Below are 20,122 nucleotides of genomic sequence, written 5' to 3' on the forward strand. Positions count from 1 at the left end.
TAGGCAGGACCGGCCAGAGAGGAAGGCCTGAAGCCAGCAACAGCAGCGAATTGTAAACACTGCTGCTGCCTGAAGCACCCGAGGCAGATGATTGAAGTTCAAGAGAATGGATGATGACAATATTACAAGATAAGGCACACACTGGACCACTTGTTGGTACAAAGTATTAGCTTTCCTATGTTGATTATATTGGGGAAGGGGTAAAACGGACCTGGCAGATATAAAATCACACATCCTTAAAAATCTGAGGTCTGTGCCACTTGTAGTTTCTGGCTCTGACAGACCTGACATTTTAGCTCCAATGGCTCTGTCTCAGCATAGGGAGGAAAAGTATTAGGATCTGTCAGAGCGCCTCTAAAACGAATCCTTTAAACCAGTTTCCTGGTAAAAGAAAGAGAGGTGGTTGTGCTTGCTATATACCCCTGCCTATGGGGGTCTGCTTAAACCCAACTTTTTCTGGGTGCTGTCCATTCTCATTATTGTTTGTTTTCAGCCACTTGTCAGAGCCAGAGACTACAAGTAGCGCGGACCTCAGATTTTTAAATTTATTAAAAACAACCTATGTATATACTCTTTTAGAGTACAGAAAATCTTATACATGCTAATCTGTGAATGCAAATTTTGTTCTACTTTGCTGGCAACAATTAGATGTTTATATAGAGCCTGGATGGTTGGACTGGGTCCCCGTCACTGGTATCTTTGGCAGGAGATATTTTCTGCAAAATTTCATTAAAGGGAATGGTTTTAGTAGATCCTCTGCTCCTACAAATAAACGAAGGAAACCAAGTGGAGTAGCCCTTAAGCAAAAATCACTGTATTGTTCAGAAAGTATTCAAAGGGGTATCATGAGTGTTGCCATGCTGATCCATGAGTAGCACTTCTGGATGGTTTGCAGACCTTTAATTCATCAAATTACAAAAATATTGTCAATGAGGATTCATATTTAGAGCAGCTCCAGTACTAGTCTCTGGCTCTGACAGAGCTGATGTTTTAGCGCCAATGAATCCTAACACTTTTCCCTCCCAATGCTGAGACAGATCTGTCAAAACTAAATTTTTTTTAAATTTCAAATTTATCAAGGATACAAAACTTGTACAGAAAGAAATTGAACTTAGATCATATTAAAAAAAAAAAAGAAAAGATGGCTACAAGCCAACAAATATAAAGCAATTAACATTAGGTTCAATTTTACTCAAGTCCACATTAATTCAAGATTTAGTATCTGCGAGAAATAAAGAAAATTCCTAAAAGAAACAAGAGCTTGAGACTGAAGCAAAATGTAATACTTAGTTCTTCTAACGAGCTTAAGATTTTTCTTTACCCAGTCAGGTGAGTGACAAGGAAGTTAAATTGACATGGTTCAAAGAAAACACTTTTGTTTGGTAATGCACAATGCACTTACAGGAATGACGCAAATAAAAAGTAGCCCCCCAAAGCTAAGACTCCTGGTTTAAGTAGAAGAAATTCACACCTACGCTTCTGCATCTCACGTGATAAATCTGGATATCTGTATCTTATAGCCCAGGAATTTTGTCTATTTTTAAATAATAGTCTCAAAATCCACATCTTATCTGTTTGAAGAGCTAAAGTTATTATCAAAGTCACTGGAGTAGCAATTTCTGTATCTGACGTCTCCAAAAGAGTTGAGACATCCATAACTTCCTGATTAATTTGTCCTTGGTTTTGGAGTTGATCTCTTGAAGGTAGGTAATAAACCTGAGAGAGAATGGCGGTAAAAGTTCCTCTTGAAAATCTTTTAATCATTTCTCTCAGGGTCACCATTGTGACCCTAGGAAAGTTGGTAGCCTTAAATTACTACTCGTGACGTGTTCTCTAAAATTTCAATTTTTCTTCTAAGATTTAGATTATCTTTGATTAAGGTCTTGTATTTGTTTAGAGGAAATTAAATCTTGTTCAATCTTCCGAGTATTGGATTTAGTCACTCAATTCTACTTTAACTTCTTCCAATTCCTTTGTATTTGGAATTAATTTCCTTTCAATAATGAAAATGGGGATTTATGGCTTTCCCAAAATTAGCCACAAGATCCCACAAAGCATCAAGAGTCATCTCTGAGGGTCTGTTAAGAAAAGTTTGCACTTGGCCAGTGAAAAAATGCTCACCACTTGAAGATTCCTATTGTTTCCCTTCCATCTGGGTAATCCTTCCATCTGCTGCTGGAACTGTCTCCGGTTTCCTGGAGGGGCTCTCTCATTGAGGTGCCCTTCCTTCTAAGCTCTCCAACGATGTCCGACTTGCCTCTGGTGGTGGAAACAACCCTACCTCTGGGGTTTCCTCACCTCTTGGGGAACTTGTTATCCAGGGGAGGTGCTCGAAGGTCAGGGCTGAGAGATGTATCCGGCCCAGGGAGAACTGCTGCGTCTCCTGTGGGCTGCTCACTGATGTTCCAGGAACATTTTGCATGCACCTCAGGATTTCTTCAATAGTGCCGACAGGGACTCCTCTGGTTCATCGCGAGGCAGCTGCAGCGCTCCGCCTACGTTGCTTCGTCATTGCAGGTAGCAGAGAAGAAAATTCCCCTCACTACCAGTAGAAATTCTTGATTTAATCAGGCAAAACTCCCCCAAGGTGTCTGTTCAGTCAAACAAGCTCATGGCATCTTGGATCCAGTCAGAACTTAACTGTCAGGTCTGTCAGAGCCAGAAACTACAAGTGGCATGGACCTCAGATTAAGGATGTGCGGTTTTAGATCCGTGAAGTCCATCAGGTCTGTGTTTTACCCCTTCCCGTTATATTGTGCCGTGTTCAATTCTAGTTGTAGCCAGTTGGTCATTGCTTAGTGACAGTAAAGAGCTGATAAAAGCACAGCTGGGCAGGCCAACTACTTGCATTAATATTAACTCCAAAAGCAGCTAGAATGTTTGCCTTCCATGTGCTCCCCCCCCCTCCCCCCCCCCCAAAAAAAAAAAAAAGTGGCATTCTAGGACTTGCCAAGACCTGCATGCAATTGAGTTACGAGTTCAGTAAAGCTGTTAAAATGGAACTGGCTCTACAAAATTAGTTTGACGTGGGAGCTCAAGTCTCAAATTTCTCTTGTGAACCAAGAACACAAAAGCTCTGGTCAACCTTGCACTCCTACAGCTTAATGTGCTTTGCAACATGGCCTGATATTTCAGCATCTTTCTAGCACGTTGACTTCAATCTAGTTTTGAAAGAGAAAACATGGAACCATACATAAGGTCACAAGAGTATATTAAGGTTCTTGAACCATCCACATCACCAAGGAAAGAATTAGGAACCCACCCTATCCAAACACTTGATATGTCAACTTAAAACCTGCTCGACATCTGTGTGGATTTCCACTTGGTTACCCTTCTCTGAAATTAGTGGCCAAGTATTTTTAGGAAATCCAGAACACATTCTCCGCTATCAGTTTTTATTAATTTAATTAAGTGTTTACAAAATCATGCTCCCCTCCAGGTAGGGATCCAAGTTCTTTGCTTAATCTTTTCCTGAAATACAGTTGATTGCGTCAGTTAACACAGTAGTTTGCCAAAGGTTGTCTTGGGCTAAAGGTAGTATTTGGTCACCATAGTTACCAGTCATTAAGGCAACCTAGTCCTGCTCACAGGGAAGTAAGTGGTCAAAAGTTAAGTAGGAAAAACTTAAGCAGCAGTAGAATGGATCAGTATAGGAGACATTTGGAAGGCATGCAGGTACAAAGTTTAGAAGGCAGGACAGTGGACTGTTCTAGTTTGAGATGACTGGGATCCTCATGTGGCTTTTTCATAAGTGCGTGTGCAGACAACATCATCCATTGTCAGAGTCTGAAATTGAAGAAAAGCACATTAATGCCAGGGTAGTCTGTGCAAAGGATGGACATACAGACGTTCAAAAGCACAAAGTGCAATAAATCAGCTTGGGGGGGAATTATAGATTTAGCGTGCACATTAGAAGAGGAATGACCTCTGCCTCCTAGGTTGGATTCTATGTCAGGCCATCAAGTTGGATGGGGGCAGGAAGTTATATGTAAACAGAATTTCTTGTATTGAATACACAATTTGCAAGATTGGCTGCCAGCCTAAGATGCACTAAAAGTAAACAGCAATAGCAAAAGCCAGAAGGATGCTGGATGCATAGGGAGAAGTAGCGAGCAGCAGATTCTGGCCCACAGGTTGGACAAGCCTGATTGTCTCTTTTTGTGCAAAAATAAAAAATAAAAAAAAGTTCAGATATTTAAATTTGCCATAACAACCTTACTGAGTCAGACCAATGGTTCATCAAGCCCATGGTAGCCAATCCAGGTCACTAGTACCTGGTAAAAACCCAAAGAGTAGCAATATTCTATGCTACTAATCCAGGGCAATCTCTGGAATGAGGAGCATAGGATGAAGGTGACAAGACTGATCCAAAGAGATTTATGGAAAGGGTGGTGGATGCATTTTAGAGTCCATCAAGCCACCCTGAATCTAAGATTGAGGCAAATACATAGACATATGCCCACTATACTGTCCTTTAAAGATCCTGCCATCATTTTCTATATATGTGACTAGTCCTCTATGCTTGTAAGAGCAGGCAACAGAACTTAGTCACTCCTCCCAAATAAGGTCACATTTGATCTTCTGAAATTGGGTGGCAACAGGCAGCACATCTTGCATTGAACAATCTGCCTCATTGAAAAAGCATTTAAATTTATATCCATGTTAGTACTTTGACCAGAAGCATCTTCTAGATTTCTGCTGAAGCAGTTAAGTCTGGCCTTTTACTCACTACATATTCTTACTGGGCAGTGGTGTGGTCTGTCCCAGGTGCATGCTTTAAGGGGGTGCACAGCTGGCACACTGTCCAGAACCTCCACCCTACTCTGCTGCTGCTTTCCTGAGACAGCAGCAGGGTGGCAGTAAACTTTAAATTCAGTCATTGAGGGGGCCTTCCTGTACCTCCCCACTACTGGTCCACCCCGTACCGACATCACTTCCTTGTTCTGGAGCAGAGCCGGCAACCACAGGGAAGTGAAGCAAGGTCCTACGATGACTGCATTTAAACATTTTACATCAGTTGTGAGGGGCTGAGAAGACATTGGATGTTAGTGGGGAGGAGACACTGAATGGAAGTGGACACAGAAGAGGCGGGCTGGATGGAAGGGAAGAGAATAGAGTTAGTGAAATACTGGAGGAGGTGTGAGGGGAAAGAGGTGGCAAGCTGTAGCTAGACACTGTGAAAAGGGAAAATTGAGGACTGGGTAGTACTGGAAGCTCGTTCCAATGATCAACCACTCACCGAAAGAGTGGTTGATCATTGGAATGATCTTCCAGTACAGGTGATCGAGGCCAACAGCGTGCCAGATTTTAAGAATAAATGGGATGCCTATGTGGGATCCCTACAAGGGTTGAGTTAAGGAATTAGGTGTGGGATCTCTAGGAGAGTAGACTTAGGGGGGGGGGGGTCAGTAGAGTGGGCAAACTTGATGGGCTATGGCCCTTTTCTGCTGTCATCTTTCTATTTTTCTATGTTTCTAAGAGCTTGATCTAGACCAGACATGGGCAATTCCAGTTGGGTTTTCAGGATTTCCCCGATGAATATGCATTGAAAGCAGTGCAAATAGATCTCATGCATGTTCATCGGGAAAATCCCGAAAACCCGATTGGATTCCAGCCCTTGAGGACTGGAGATGCCAGACCATTGGAGGAGGGGAGGGAGGAGAAGATGCCATATAGAAGGGGCAGAAAAGGCTGGAAGAGTGACAAGATGAGAAAAGCAGAAAACAGACGTCAAAAGGTAGAAAAAATATTGCTTTTGGATATAGTATTGTAGCTGCATTGATAAATATTTACCTAAAAAAATGGTGGAAGTGGATAATAAATAGCAATAAATAGAAAACTCCACTTGTTAATATAGGAGCACTATCCACAACGGAAGGCTTTTTCTTCCGTTGTGGATAGTGCTCCTATATTAACAAATGGAGTTTTATTTATTGATAAATATTTATGCATAGAAAATGGAAATAAGGTGATCCTTTTATTGGACTAATTGCAGCAGTACATTTGACTAATTCAGAGACCAAAACCCCTTTCTTCCGGTCAGGATACTGTAACAGCAGTATACTTTTCTGACCTAAGAGAGGTTCTGGCCTATGAAAGCTAGTTGAAAGTGTATTAGTCCAATAAAATGATATCTTATTTTCCATTTTTTGTTAAGTTTCTATTTATATTACAAACTGTGGCAATATAGCTCTGACACTCATAGGAATTCTTTGAGCACTGAGGTTTTACTGCTGCAGCCTTAAAAAAAAAAAAAAAGCCACACAACACATCCAACCCAGCTTCATAAAGAGAAGGGGGAGGTTGTTAAATTTTGATTGCTATTTCTGTTTTCAAAAACTTACATCCACTATCTTTGTATTTTGCACATTATTAGGGGACATGCAACAGTGGTGTTGCATTGTATGCAAATTCTAACTCTTTGGTAGGTCAGTTTAATTTTGTCTACATATTTCCATTTTACACACACACCCTTTTATAAAACCATAGTTTGGTTTTTAGCACTGGTCACTGTGGTAACAGCTCATAGGAATTCTATGATAATTAGAGCCATTACCACCATGGCCAGTGCTAAAAACTGCACTATGGTTATGTTAAAAAAAAAAAAAAGGGTAGTTTGCAATTACATATTCCATACTGGGCAAAGGCGTTTGTGTTCTGTGTATGAAAGACATGGTTCTCTTATTGCCTTTGCAGGATCAATCTGTACTAGATTGGCTTGTATAGTTTTAAAATGGGTGTATCGATGGTTGTACTGCTCACTGCAGTATGCAAGATGCTGCCTTTTTGCGCAGTGTGTGGATCGTCATGAAAAACATGACTCGGTATAGATGAGGATGGGCCCTGGGTGTCGCACATGCTAGATTACACCACCGTTACTGGGTTTGTTCAATTAACATTTGTCACGGCTGACCATCTGCTTACTTCTGCATAAAAGACAAGCCTGTTTTGAGATGGCAGCAACTTTCAGTGTTCCGAGAAAGCAGCTGCCCTAGAATTGTGTTTCCCGGAAGAGGAAGTGTTCTACCACCAATGGTGCCATTCCCTTACCAGAATGAGTTTGCCATCTTGGATCTCTCTCACCAGTGACGTCTCTTTGCCTTCCCATTTCTGAACATGTTTGAGCTTCTTCCCATCAAGGGTCACAGTGGACTGCAAAGGAGACCACAATACAGTCAGGACCAGAGAAGTCAAGCTGTCAAATGCATAACTATACAAACCACTAGGCATGTTAAAAAAAACAAAAACAAGACAAAACCTTCCCCCTTTTCTGTTCCTTCATTCATGGAGCAGCCATTTTTAGAAGGCTTAAATCCTGCTATTTAAACTTGCAGAGACCATCAAGTCCCGCAGAAGAATGCAGCCTGGTTGGTATGGCAGTTGCAGATACTTAGAACAGGATATGCATCTCAGTGGTTTACCGTTATGATGGGCCTCATTCGAGCCCATAAGGACATTGATGTGAAGCTATTCATAACTGTGGGAATGTCTGCTAGAATCTTAGCAAAGCATGACTTAAGTGGTCCAGCTGCAATCCTGATTAAGTATCGGGGTGTTTTATCCTGAATTCAGGGTACATGCTGGAAATTTGAGGAATGCTAGAAATATGTATGGAAAAATTATAATTGTGAATCTAATGTAATGAATATCTTTTTGTATTATTGTATATTTGATTCCTTCAATAAAATGTTAAAAATTAAATATCTATATCTATCTTTTAATGTATGTAGGTTTACTAGGTAAATACAGCTGTGCCACGCATTAGTGTGCGACTTGACACTCTACAAACTGTATGGTATGGTATTATGTTTTGTTATTGCGACTTCTCTTTTGAATCTTTTTCAATTAATACTATGTTTTGACATGCATTTTAGAGCTTTGCCCCTAATGCAGCTCCGTTTTGGGAAACACATGGCCCACGGGTATTTTTAATATTTTTTGAAATAAAGAACTATTACTACACCTGGATCTGCTCTTCATTCTGTGATGGGATCCAATGGGGCCAGTCTCTTACCTTGACTTTTCTGTCATCAGCAGTTGTTTCGTCAAACTCCTCTCCCAGTTTAAATGTGATCTCTGTGTTCTTGAAGGCGCTCTGGGTCTTCACGGTTATTGTATCTTCTTCCATGCCGATGATGGCGCTGGGTTTGGTTATGTTAGCTATCTGCCTGGTTGCAAAACCAACACCTACAGGGGAAAGGAACATTGTTGGAACCCAAACTCAAAGCAACACGTATTAGATGCAAGTCATCAGGGATGGTGCAAGGTATATTGATATTAATGGATTAGTGCATAAAAATTTGGTTAAAAAAAATATGAGTTAAGGAATTTGAAGAAAAGTTATGAAGAAGAAAGTAAATTTATAACAATTTAATTTAATTCCAAAATTGTTGAAAACAAGTTAAAATTAAAAATGATAAAAAGTAAAATACTAGTAAACAGGTTTCTGGCCATTTCCGAGAAGGCCTTTTCCTGCAGAAAAGCGATTATATAATATCGCATACAATCAATATGTATTTCTAATGCACTTTTCTTGATGAGTGAAGTACAAATATAGAGCCAAGGTATATGTGCCCTTGGCAATCCCTTCAGCCACCGTTATGAGTTTTTAATCCCAGGAATGCCTTGAAGGGATCATAATTGGAGACTTAACTAAATAATCCTGTAAAAAGTTTAATTTTCTAAAAACCATCTGGATAAATGGACCACCTAGAAATTACAACACTTCCACGTCAAGTGTTGACAAATATTCCTTTAGTTTGAATACAGAACTCTGTACTGTGCCATTCCCCCTCCCCCCCCCCCAGAAGCTCATATGCTAAATGAGCACATCATACCATTGGCAGGGTCAAATATTAGGTATCACCATGAACTTGGTACTCTAGTTTGGTAACTTAATAAGTAGTGACTATGCCAAGTTGGTTCTGCCCACCAAAGTTGGTGAGCAAGACTCCCCCTGGTGACAGCAATGTAAATCCATCTACTTTAAATTTATTTAAATGCCACCCATCAATGGAGGTTGTCCAAGTGGTTTACATTCAGGTACTCAAAGAATTTTTCTTTCTTGTCCTGGTAGGCTCACAATCTAAATGTACTAGGCCACCAACACTGCTATTAAAACCATAATCAAGTGAAACTCTCAAAGAATGACAGTCCTTTGCGAATGCAGAATAAGCACCGACAAGTCTATCTAGTCATGCCTTCATGAAATCTTGTTTTCTAGGATCGGCAAGCTTCTACTTCTGTGGTTCATAGGCAATTTTTAGTTTCAGCTTATTTTCTGACCCATTGCCTCCATTAGTTTATCTTGTAGCATGAAACCTATAATGGTACATTACTAACTACCCTGGTGTGGATCTGGATGCCTAAGAGGCCCAGTTCATTTAGTGTACTTAAGAATGCATTTAATGATGTAGTAACACTAGAAATACTGATCTTAGAAAGGAAGACTATAGGATAGTGTAGATGTGATCTTTCAGTGGGCCACCCCACCCCATCCCTTCTTGGATAAAGTTGAAGAAACTAAGACACCTCCGACTAGGGTTACCAGATGTCTAGAAAACCCAGATTTCCAAAACCCATCAGTTTGTCCAGGTTTTGGAAGGCCCTGAACTTTGGGCCACATCTAGAGGGATTAAGCATGTGGGGATGTTATGTGATGTTGCAATGGAATGACACATGGCATGCGACATGCCACATCCCCACATGCATGAAGGCCCTCCAGATGGTGTCTTAAGCTCAGGGAAGAACAGGTTCATGTGGAAGTGGGGCCACATGCCCTCTTAATGAAGTCTGGTAGCCCTACTCTTGACCCAATCTCAGTATGAGGGCTGCAGCCTAATTGCATAGAGTTTGCATGCAATTGCATCTCACCCTGAAAACACTCTGGAAACAGCCCTAAAAACACAACTGGGATTAGTCACCTGTAATCTAAAACATTAGACTTATCTACAGATGGCCAACACAACCAAGGGGAAGCATTTCAGTCTATACCAATGACTTCCCTTTTTCATCCAACACTATAGTACTCCAGAATAAAGATGACATGCATGTCCCTGCAATCCATGCCACACCTCAGAGACTGAACTAATGTTGCAGCAACCCAGACAGGCTGAAGTTGGGGCAGACTGAATGCGCTTCCAGAGGTTGTAATAGGACAAAGTACCCTACCGGGCTTCAAGGAAGGATTGGATAATTTCCTGAAGGACACGGGGGTTGAGGGATACAGATAGAGGTAGAGATAAGGCTAAGGGGATTAAAAGGACTTAGACATCACCTTACAGGTCATGGACCTGATAGGCCACCGCGGGAGCGACTGCTGGGCGCGATGGACCTCTGGTCTGACCCAGCGGAGGCAACTTCTTATGTTCTTATCACGGTGGTACACAAGTAGTGAAGACACTCCCCCCCCCCAATAAAGGAGCACACAGCTAATCAAAAAAGACCACCACAATGAACACATGTGAGATTCCCAGTTAGTAAAAGCAGTTGCAGTAATCTCACCTAGTTGGGTTTGCCTCCAGTAGAGAAGCCCTGTCCTATAAGGCAATGTTTCCCAGACTATGCAAATCTCATGCATATTCATTGTGGATATCCTGAAAGCCTGACTTGCCAGGACCGACTTTGGAAAAACTATAGTGCACCTAGCATTAGTCTATTAATGTGGCACAAAGCAGCCAGCTTCAGCAATCAAAGGACATCTGTTGGTCTTATCTAGTATCCTAAGAACCTTCTATTTTTCTGAAGACCGTAGTTTCCTTCAGCCACTTTTGTCTAATCTAACACAGGATTAATGAATCACACCAACACTAAGTCAGTCAAGGTGATTCAGTCTAAATCAGGTAAATAAGTCTCAACATCCTACATCAAATACCATGTCATAAGTTCTCAGCTTTATAAGAAACCACAAATGACTTGGACAACTTCTATTGGGCTAGAGTGCCGTGATCCTTCATGAAGGTACCTGGGGTAGCGGTTGCTTATTTTTAAGCAGTTTGCCTTAGCATGAAGCAAGGGAACCCACAAGACATAACTGAAATCCGAGTAAGCCTGTCCAGCAGAGATCTGGCTCATTTGAGATTGGGCCCCTGCTTAAGGATAGATAACATTGCGGGCTCATTGCTTGGCTAGTGTAATTGATTCCTCCAATGCCAATAACTTGGAGATTCTTTCTGTAACCAAAATTGCATAATACATTTATGCCCAAACATACAGGCTTTCTGAAATAAGACATTTTAGTTGGCCAAATAACCCCACAAGCTGATGCTTTACCAAAAAAAAAGTATTCCCCTAGGACAACCCACTATCGAATTACCCCATAAAGAACCCAAAAATAATAGGATGGCAGACCAAAATGAGTTGATCAAAGGACACAACCAAAAAGCATGAGGTAATGTGCCAGGATCTTTATTACATTTAATTGTTTTTAATCAATGCAGTCAGTGAGCTGATTAAACCAATTAGACCCAAATTTAGTCCGGCAGCGATAGATGCCTACCACCATCTTAACTTCAGCACCATTTTTAGAATTGGTGCCTGAATGCCTCGACTAGGAGCTGTGAACACATGAATATTGTTCCAGTGTTGGCAATTATATTGGTTCTTTGCAAAATCTCCACAAGTTTTTCTAGAGATGTGCCATTCAGTTGGATAGAATACCATTTCACTGTTTAGCCAAATATGAACTGGGCACCAAGCCTTTAACATAGCAAATAAAAAGCAACATGAAATCAGATCATGTATTCGATTCAGTAGAGCCCTGGATTATTCCCGTCAGACTACAAATAGTTTGAGACCGAATATGAATATTCAGTAAAGCCCCAGTAGTGAACACCCCAAGCTTTTTCCACCTTCACCTATCATGATGGGCTGCTTCTGCCACATATGTGACCAGTCTGAGGCAACTGGAATTGCCTGTAACCTGAAAGAGCCGTGTCTTCAACAAGACAGCTCATCCAGGAGCATCAAAGCGGTGGTGCTCCATAACAAGGACAACTATCAGTCATGTCCACTGGCTCGGTCAGTGCACCTCACAAAGAGGATAACAGCAGCATCAAGACCTTACTAGGTTCCTTGAAGTATTACGAGTACAGCTGGGAAGTCATTAGAGACTTCAAAATGGTGGCATTCCTAATACAATACATAACATAATTCTTCTATACCACCATAACCAAATGATTTCTAGGTGGTTTACACAGAAGAAGGCTGGACAATCAGCGAAATACAAATAGTTAAAGATACAACAGTTAACTTAGATATACTCAAAACAGAGTTTTGCTATTAGTACTGTACCCAGATTTAAGAAATAAATTTATGAAAACAGTGCCGACTTAATTTCTTTATGAAACGCACCATAAGACAGCTTCACCAATGTACTTACCCAGCCAAAATTGCCATTTACCTGCTTGAAATGCGAGAATCTTATCCAAAAAAAAAGTCCTGTATCTGCAGCCAGTAATTTTTGGATAAGCCAATACTTCAATTGCCTTCTAAACTGGAGATAGGAGTGGTACATTGAGCACAAATGCCTAAAATCACCATCGTGCAGGGCAGCTTTTAAAGTTTACAGCCATTGGCTGATGGAAAAACAAAAAGCGCATGGGTTTCTCTCGGGTTTTTCTGGGATGAAAAAATAAATGTCAGGTATTGAGGTGGTTTTTACCAAGTTTCCCTGCTATCGCTGCCTTTGGGACAGCAAGGACACGAAGGTGGCTGGCCACAGTGGACAAACACCCACTGGTGAAGCCCCCAGAAGGTGCCAATGCCACCATTGCACATCAAATTAAGCCTAATGAAAATTTTTCAAAGCCCCAGATACGCCTTCAAGTGCCTTCAAAGGTCAACGTTGATGTCAGACCAGACAAATATCCTAGAGCAGTGGTTCCCAACCTTGTCCTGAAGGACCACCAGGCCAGTCGGGTTTTCAGGCTAGCCCTAATGAATATGCATGACAGAGATTTGTATATAATGGAAGTGACAGGCATGCAAATCTGCTCCATGCATATTCATTAGGGCTATCCCAAAAACCCGATTGGCCTGGTGGTCCTCCAGGACAGGGTTGGGAACCACTGTCCTAGAGTGCAAGAACTTCCCCAAGCAGTTAATTAGAAAAGAGAAAGCAAGATACGGTGCTATTTGGCACATTAATGAGAGCTAAAAGCCAAATATCATCTCACAATAACAAACTTCAAGTTTCAAGTTTATTCGAAATTTGATGAATTGCTTATACATAAAATACTAAGCGAATTACATTAAAATCCAAATTTGTACATACGTTAAAATACAAAAGAATGATAATAACAAATCAAATAAAGGGGTTAGACCTATGGACCAACAGACTTGACTGGATGGAAAGGGATGAGGGGATAAGGTTACAATATTAATCATTTTAAGAAAAGGGAGACAAAAGAGGAGAAAAACATTAGGAGGGGTATTTTTTTTTTTTTTATAAAGGACTGCTGCACTGTGATTATTCCATATAGGAGGTAAAAGCATCTTTATACAGGAAGGTTTTTAAATTAATTTTGTCTTTTTCGTCTCTTATATATTGGGGGAGAGAATTCCAGGTTTGGGGGGCTACTTCTGAAAATATATCATGTCGTCTGGTGCCGATCACTTTTAAAGAAGGGACTACCAAAAGACCTTGGGTTGATGAGCGAAGGGAGCGACAGGGGTTGCTATGCAACTTATTTTGAGGAATTGGAAAAACGGATAGGTTTAAGTTACACCTTTTGGTGGGAATCTTTATGCCATATTTAAAAAAAAAATAAAATGGAACGCATGTTGGCTGTACAGCAGGAACGTTATAAGAAATTTTTGGATGTTTGGGAACCATTGATAAAATTCTGTAAGGAGTGATAACCGACCTGATCTTATTTTTGGCCCTTTCATCATACACATCCAGGGTGGGGGAGGAATTTGCTTGCTATTTTAAATTGGATAAAAATTATTTAAAAGGTTTTATGTAATTATTTTTCCTGATTAATTAGATGGGTGGGAGGGTTAAAATGATTATTTAGGTATATTTATAAGTTCAATGTGCTTTTCTTGTACTATTATATGTATACTAGTCTTTAAGCCCGTTACATTAATGGGTGCTAGAGTAGATGTCTGTCTATTTTTTTTCCTTTGTCTCTCTCTCCTTCCACACTGCCTGTTTGTCATTTTTTCTGACTGTGAATCTCCCTGTGTCCTTAGTGCCCTCAGTGCCTCCTTCCTATGTCCTTAATGCCCCTTTCTATGTCCTTAGTGCCCCCAGTGCCCCCTTCCTCCCCTCACCCCCCTCCAATGCCAGCCTGCCTGCCTCCCATCCCCCTTCCATTGAAACCTCTCCATGCCAGCCTGCCTGCCTCCCATCCCCCTGAGCAGCATGTTTCCATGGAAACCATCCCACCCCAGCCCCAATGCCAGCCTGCCATTAAAACCCCCCACCCCTCTCCGATGCCAGCCTGCTTGCCTGCCATTGAAACCCCCCACCCCCTCCGATGCCAGCCTGCCTGCCTCCCATTCCCCCTTCCATTGAACCGTCCCCGATGCCAGCCTGCTTCCCATCCCCCAGAGCAGCATGTTTCCATGAACCCCCCCCACCCCCCTCCGATGCCAGCCTCCCTGCCTGCCTCCCATCCTCCTTCCACTGAAACCCCCCCATGCCAGCCTGCCTGCCTCCCAATAAGAGCTGCCTGGCATAAGGATTATAACAATGCAGCCCCAGCTCTTCTCCTTCTTTCAAATACAAAAACCATCTCGTCAGCTCTTAGCACCGCTTGTAGCATCTCCTGCCCCACCGCCACCCAGCAACTGAAGCACAACGAATCGGGCCAGGCCACACTCACCCGGGCCTGCCGCTCCAACTGACTCTGCAATGTTGAGCCCTTAGCTTCTGCACCATGTGCGCGATAACAAACAGTCGCTCCCCTTCGCTGTGTGGCATGCCGGAACGCTGCTTTCACCTCCCACAATTGGCAGCTTCCTGTTGCTGAGCAACTGAAGGGCGGTTCAATAGGCCTCTCCCACTTCACCAAAGCAACGAAGAGCAAAGAGTGAGAACTTGCGCGTGTGGACAGAGGGGCGGGGCGTGTTACTGGTGTGCCTAGGGTGGAGGGGGGGTATTCACGGGGTGTTAATGGTGTACCTAGGCTGGGCGGCAGGGGGTGGGGGAGCCGCAGCTGTTACCTGCCCGATCCTTACATGCGCACTCCTGCGGCCACAGACCTACAGATCATGGAAGCACGCAGTTAGGAGTGAGCATGCGTGGCTAGGAATTTATTATATAGGATTTATAATTGTTTTGCATGATGGCTATTTGGAAATCAATAGAGAACTCAAAAAAAAAAAAAAAAAGAAATAGAAAAGGGAAAGCAACTTGGACCAGCTTTGTTGCAGTGGTTTGGGGGCTTACTGGGCAATCAAGTCCAGAAGCTAGAGAAGTTGGTTGATAATCTCATGAAGAGATTCAGTAAAGTGGGCTGCAGAATGTCTCCAAGTACATGTCCTGGATGCTTATCTTGAAACATTCAAGGAGAACGGGGAGCAATTTCACCAGGATATAGCGGACTTTGGACCGCATGAACAAGGACAATGCAAGGAGAACGGGGAGCAAGTTCACCAGGATATAGCGGACTTTGGACCGCATGAACAAGGACAATGCAAGGAGAACGGGGAGCAAGTTCACCAGGATATAGTGGACTTTGGACCGCATGAACAAGGACAATGCAAGGAGAACGGGGAGCAAGTTCACCAGGATATAGTGGACTTTGGACCGCATGAACAAGGACAATACAAGGAGAACGGGGAGCAAGTTCACCAGGATATAGTGGACTTTGGACCGCATGAACAAGGACAATACAAGGAGAACGGGGAGCAATTTCACCAGGATATAGTGGACTTTGGACCGCATGAACAAGGACAATATAAGGAGAATCTTGAAACATTCAAGGAGAACGGGGAGCAATTTCACCAGGATATAGTGGACTTTGGACCGCATGAACAAGGACAATATAAGGAGAATCTTGAAACATTCAAGGAGAACGGGGAGCAATTTCACCAGGATTATGGTGGACTTTGGACCGCATGAACAAGGACAATGGGGAGCAATTTCACCAGGATATAGTGGACTTTGGACCGCATGAACAAGGACAATATAAGGAGAATCTTGAAACATTCAAGGAGAACAGGGAGCAAGTTCACCAGGATATAGTGGACTTTGGACTGCATGAACAAGGACAATACAAGGAGAACGGGGAGCAATTTCACCAGGATATAGTGGACTTTGGACCGCATGAACAAGGACAATATAAGGAGAATCTTGAAACATTCAAGGAGAACAGGGAGCAAGTTCACCAGGATATAGCAGACTTTGGACTGCATGAACAAGGACAATATAAGGAGAATCTGATGGGAGACTATAGAGGGGGGGGGGGTGGAGAAGAGGCGATTTGTGAAAAGGAATTTACAAAGTAATTGCAAGTCAAAACTATTCACTTCTAAATCTTCTGTAACCATCTTTGTATAACTTCAGTCTAAATACACTGCATGGTCAGCTATAATCTTAATTCATATGTTTGCAAATTTCCTATCCTGGACCCAAAAGCAGACCTTTCTCCTCTACTACTTTTTAGGCCTAAGCAGTTAGAACAAAACATTTAGCAGGTACGGTGGCTGACGGGGGAAACTATTCCTACTTTTAGTCTCCCGACTCTGGGACCTCCAAATGGTGATTTATAGGAAGGAGGGGAAGACAGGAATGAAATTGGAAGTGGGTGCCGAGATTGAAACACAGGCAGATTTGCAAGTCTGGAAAATTAGTTTTAGCTAGGGACGTTTGCCCCCCTAACATAAAAGCTTTGTAGCTCGTGTTCAGCTCAGGCTTAGTTTTGCTGAGCTAGTCTAGTCCTTTACACAATTCGTTCACGAGACCATGAAGAGATCAAACGCTCGCATAGCATCCTCTGGCTTAGTCCCGTCACCGAGCCTACAAAAGCCACAAAGCTTAGTCCAGCCATAGAGAAAGAGATTATCCGCTCACATCCCGATAAAAAAAAAAATAATTTTTTCTTCAATAAAATGTTATTAATTAGGACACAAACTCTAGTTCAGAACAAGAGATCTTCTCATGCAGCAAAGCATAGCGTTATCTCTATAGCACGAGAAGCTCACCCTTAAGCCGTCCTAAGTTCTCCTCCTGCCAGAAAGCTGTGAACAGACCACCCCCGAACTAGAGTTCATAGGAATATTAAGTCGGCCTTATATCGGTTAGGCTCGCTCTTAAAACTAAGATTTACGTTGAGATAGGGCTCTTTCCACCGAGAACTTAGCTGCAGTTCATTGGAACTGAAAGCTTAGTTTTCCACAGCCTCAACAGGGTAAAAAAAAAACCACCAACACACCATTTGCCACTGATTTTGGGAAGTGGTATCTCGCACAATTATAAGTGGAATTAAGTCACTGAGCCAGTGAACTCCAGGAATTGGAATCAAGAGAGCGGTTTTAGTTCTGTTTCCACTCCAAAGTTTCCATGGCAGTCTATAGGTTTCCACACAGATGTAGGTGCAGCTTAAAAGGCAAAGCAGATTTTCTAAAGCAAGTTTCTCCTCCCACGGGTACTTTTACCTATAACTTTCACTACTCACCAATTTTCTTCATGTATTCATCAAAATCGTGGCTGTCCACCAGGTTCCAGATACCCAGAAAAGCCTCCATGGTTGTAGAATGCCTCTAATACCTACTAGCTAGTGTGGAGAGAGACTAAATTTCTCACCCGAATGGGTTCATTTAAATAGTCCTTCAGATCACATGATGTTAAAAAAAAAAAAAGCTTCGGGGTCTAGACATGCTTCAGGGCACAGACGAATGACCGGACTGGCTGCAGGAGATGGGGTGGGGGAGGGGTGTTGTGAGCTTTGGTATCTTATGCTGGCCTTTTGTTTTCATGGCAGACTTGGCTCTTTTGGTCCTAGAGAAAACCAGATTCTCTGACCCTTCCTTAGACCAGTGTATCCCAAGTTGGTTCTGGAGGAGGAGGACCTCCCACCCCCTTGCCAGTTGGGTTTTCAGGATATCCACAAATGCATGAGATGGATTTGCATACACTGCCTCCATTACATGCAAATCTCTTCATGCATATTCATTGTGGATATCCTGGAAACCTGACTGGTAAGAGCAGGAGTCTTAAAGTCCCTCCTTGAGGGCCGCAATCCAGTCGGGTTTTCAGGATTTCCCCAATTAATATGCATGAGATCTATGTGCATGCACTGCTTTCAATGTATATTCATTGGGGAAATCCTGAAAACCCGACTGGATTGCGGCCCTCAAGGATGGACTTTGAGATCCCTGGGTAAGAGGGTATTTCAGTGCTGGCTTGGGAAACAGTCTTAGACTAGGGGTAGGTAATTCAGGTCTGCGAGAGCTGGTGCCAGGTCAGGTTTTCAGGATTTCCACAACAAATATGCATGAGATAGATTTGCATCTCAAGGAGGCAGTGCATGCAAATCTACCTCATACATATTCATTGTGGCTATCTTGAAAACCTGACCTGGCTGCGGCTCTCAAGGACTGGAATTGCCTACCCCTGCCTTAGACCAGTGGTTTCTAACCCATTCCTGGAGGACCACCAGGCCAATCATGTTTTCATGATAGCCCTAATAAATATGCATGAGAGAGATTTGCATATAATGGAAGTGACAGGCATGCAAACCTGCTCCATGCATATTCATTAGGGCTATTCTAAAAACCCGATTGGCTTGGTGGTCCTCCAGTACATGCAAACAGATATCATGCATATTCATTGGGGGAACTCCTGAAAACCCAACTGGATTGCAGCCCTCGAGGAGGGACTTAGACCAAGGTAATTATGATCTAAAGATGATGCACAGCTGGGTCTTTATCACCTGTATACAATTAGCTTAGAAGACTTCTTACTGATTCAGTGAAAGACAGCCTAGTACCTTTTCTGTACAGTCCAGACTTCTTTCCAGTATAGCCTATGTGTTTCCGATGAAATGAGCAATCCTGCTACTGCTACTGCTACTCTAATTATAGCTCAGGGATCTCAAAGTCCCTCCTTAAGTGCCGCAATCCAGTCGGGTTTTCAGGATTTCCCCAATGAATATCCACTGAAAGCAGTGCATGCACATAGATCTCATGAATATTCATTGGGGAAATCCTGAAAACCCGACTGGATTGCGTCCCTCAAGGAGGGACTTTGAGACCCCTATTATAGCTGAATTCCTCATAAATTCTTGGAATAATTGCGGTCTTGTAATTAGAGAATTCTAAATTTCCCCTCTGCCTCAGGCTCTGTAGCTTTGAATGAGGGTCTTAGAGCCTGACTTTTCTGCATTTACGAATATAAGAGTTTGGTGAATTAGACCTCCCATCTCCTTAAGCCAGGGATCTCAAAGTCCCTCCTTAAGTGCCGCAATCCAGTCGGGTTTTCAGGATTTCCCCAATGAATATGCACTGAAAGCAGTGCATGCACATAGATCTCATGAATATTCATTGGGGAAATCCTGAAAACCCGAATGGATTGCGGCCCTCAAGGAGGGACTTTGAGACCCCTACTTTAAGCGATAGGTTTACCACAGTGGTTCCCAAACCTGTCCTGGGGGACCCCCAGCCAGTCAGGTTTTCAAGATATCCTTAATGAATATGTATGAGAGAGATTTGCATACCTGTCACTTCCATTATATGCAAATCTCTCTCATGTATATTCATTAGGGCTATCATGAAAACATGATTGGCCTGGTGGTCCTCCAGGAATGGGTTGGGAACCACTGGTTTACCATATGGCTCCAGAAAAAGGAGGATGAATGGAGACATCCTGATTTTACTGTCATTGAAAGCAATGGAGGTGAAACCCAGATGTTTCAATCCGTTCTCCTTTTTATCTCAAGCCACATTGTAACCCTAGACTCATTTCTAATCCTGACTAACACAGCTCTGTCTGTGACCCTGCTGTCTTCTGGTGACTTTTGTGACTCAAGTGGGCCACCTTGTCTTTCTGCCCAGTGGTGATTTCATAAAAGAAAGACAGTAGCTGCTAGCTTGTGGTGAGTGGCATAGGATCATCTTCCTGACACCCTGAAGGCATTTGCTCAATCTTGGTGGGGGAGGGGGTGAGCCAGTG

General features: G+C 42.5%; 1 protein-coding gene across 1 annotated transcript; it reads right to left on the reverse strand.

The window, feature by feature from the left end:
- Positions 1–936: 936 nt before the first annotated feature.
- LOC117365214 (fatty acid-binding protein, heart-like) lies at positions 937–17,778 on the reverse strand. The gene is made up of 4 exons (XM_033955314.1): positions 17,628–17,778; positions 8,015–8,187; positions 7,051–7,152; positions 937–3,786 (listed from the first exon to the last, which is right to left on the reverse strand). The coding sequence occupies exons 1-4, from the start codon at positions 17,695–17,697 to the stop codon at positions 3,733–3,735; spliced, it is 399 nt and encodes a 132-aa protein (XP_033811205.1). The 5' UTR covers positions 17,698–17,778; the 3' UTR covers positions 937–3,732.
- Between the last annotated feature and the right edge of the window lie 2,344 nt (positions 17,779–20,122).

This window comes from Geotrypetes seraphini, chromosome 8, assembly GCF_902459505.1.
Source record: "Geotrypetes seraphini chromosome 8, aGeoSer1.1, whole genome shotgun sequence".
Classification (NCBI taxonomy): Eukaryota; Metazoa; Chordata; class Amphibia; order Gymnophiona; family Dermophiidae; genus Geotrypetes; species Geotrypetes seraphini.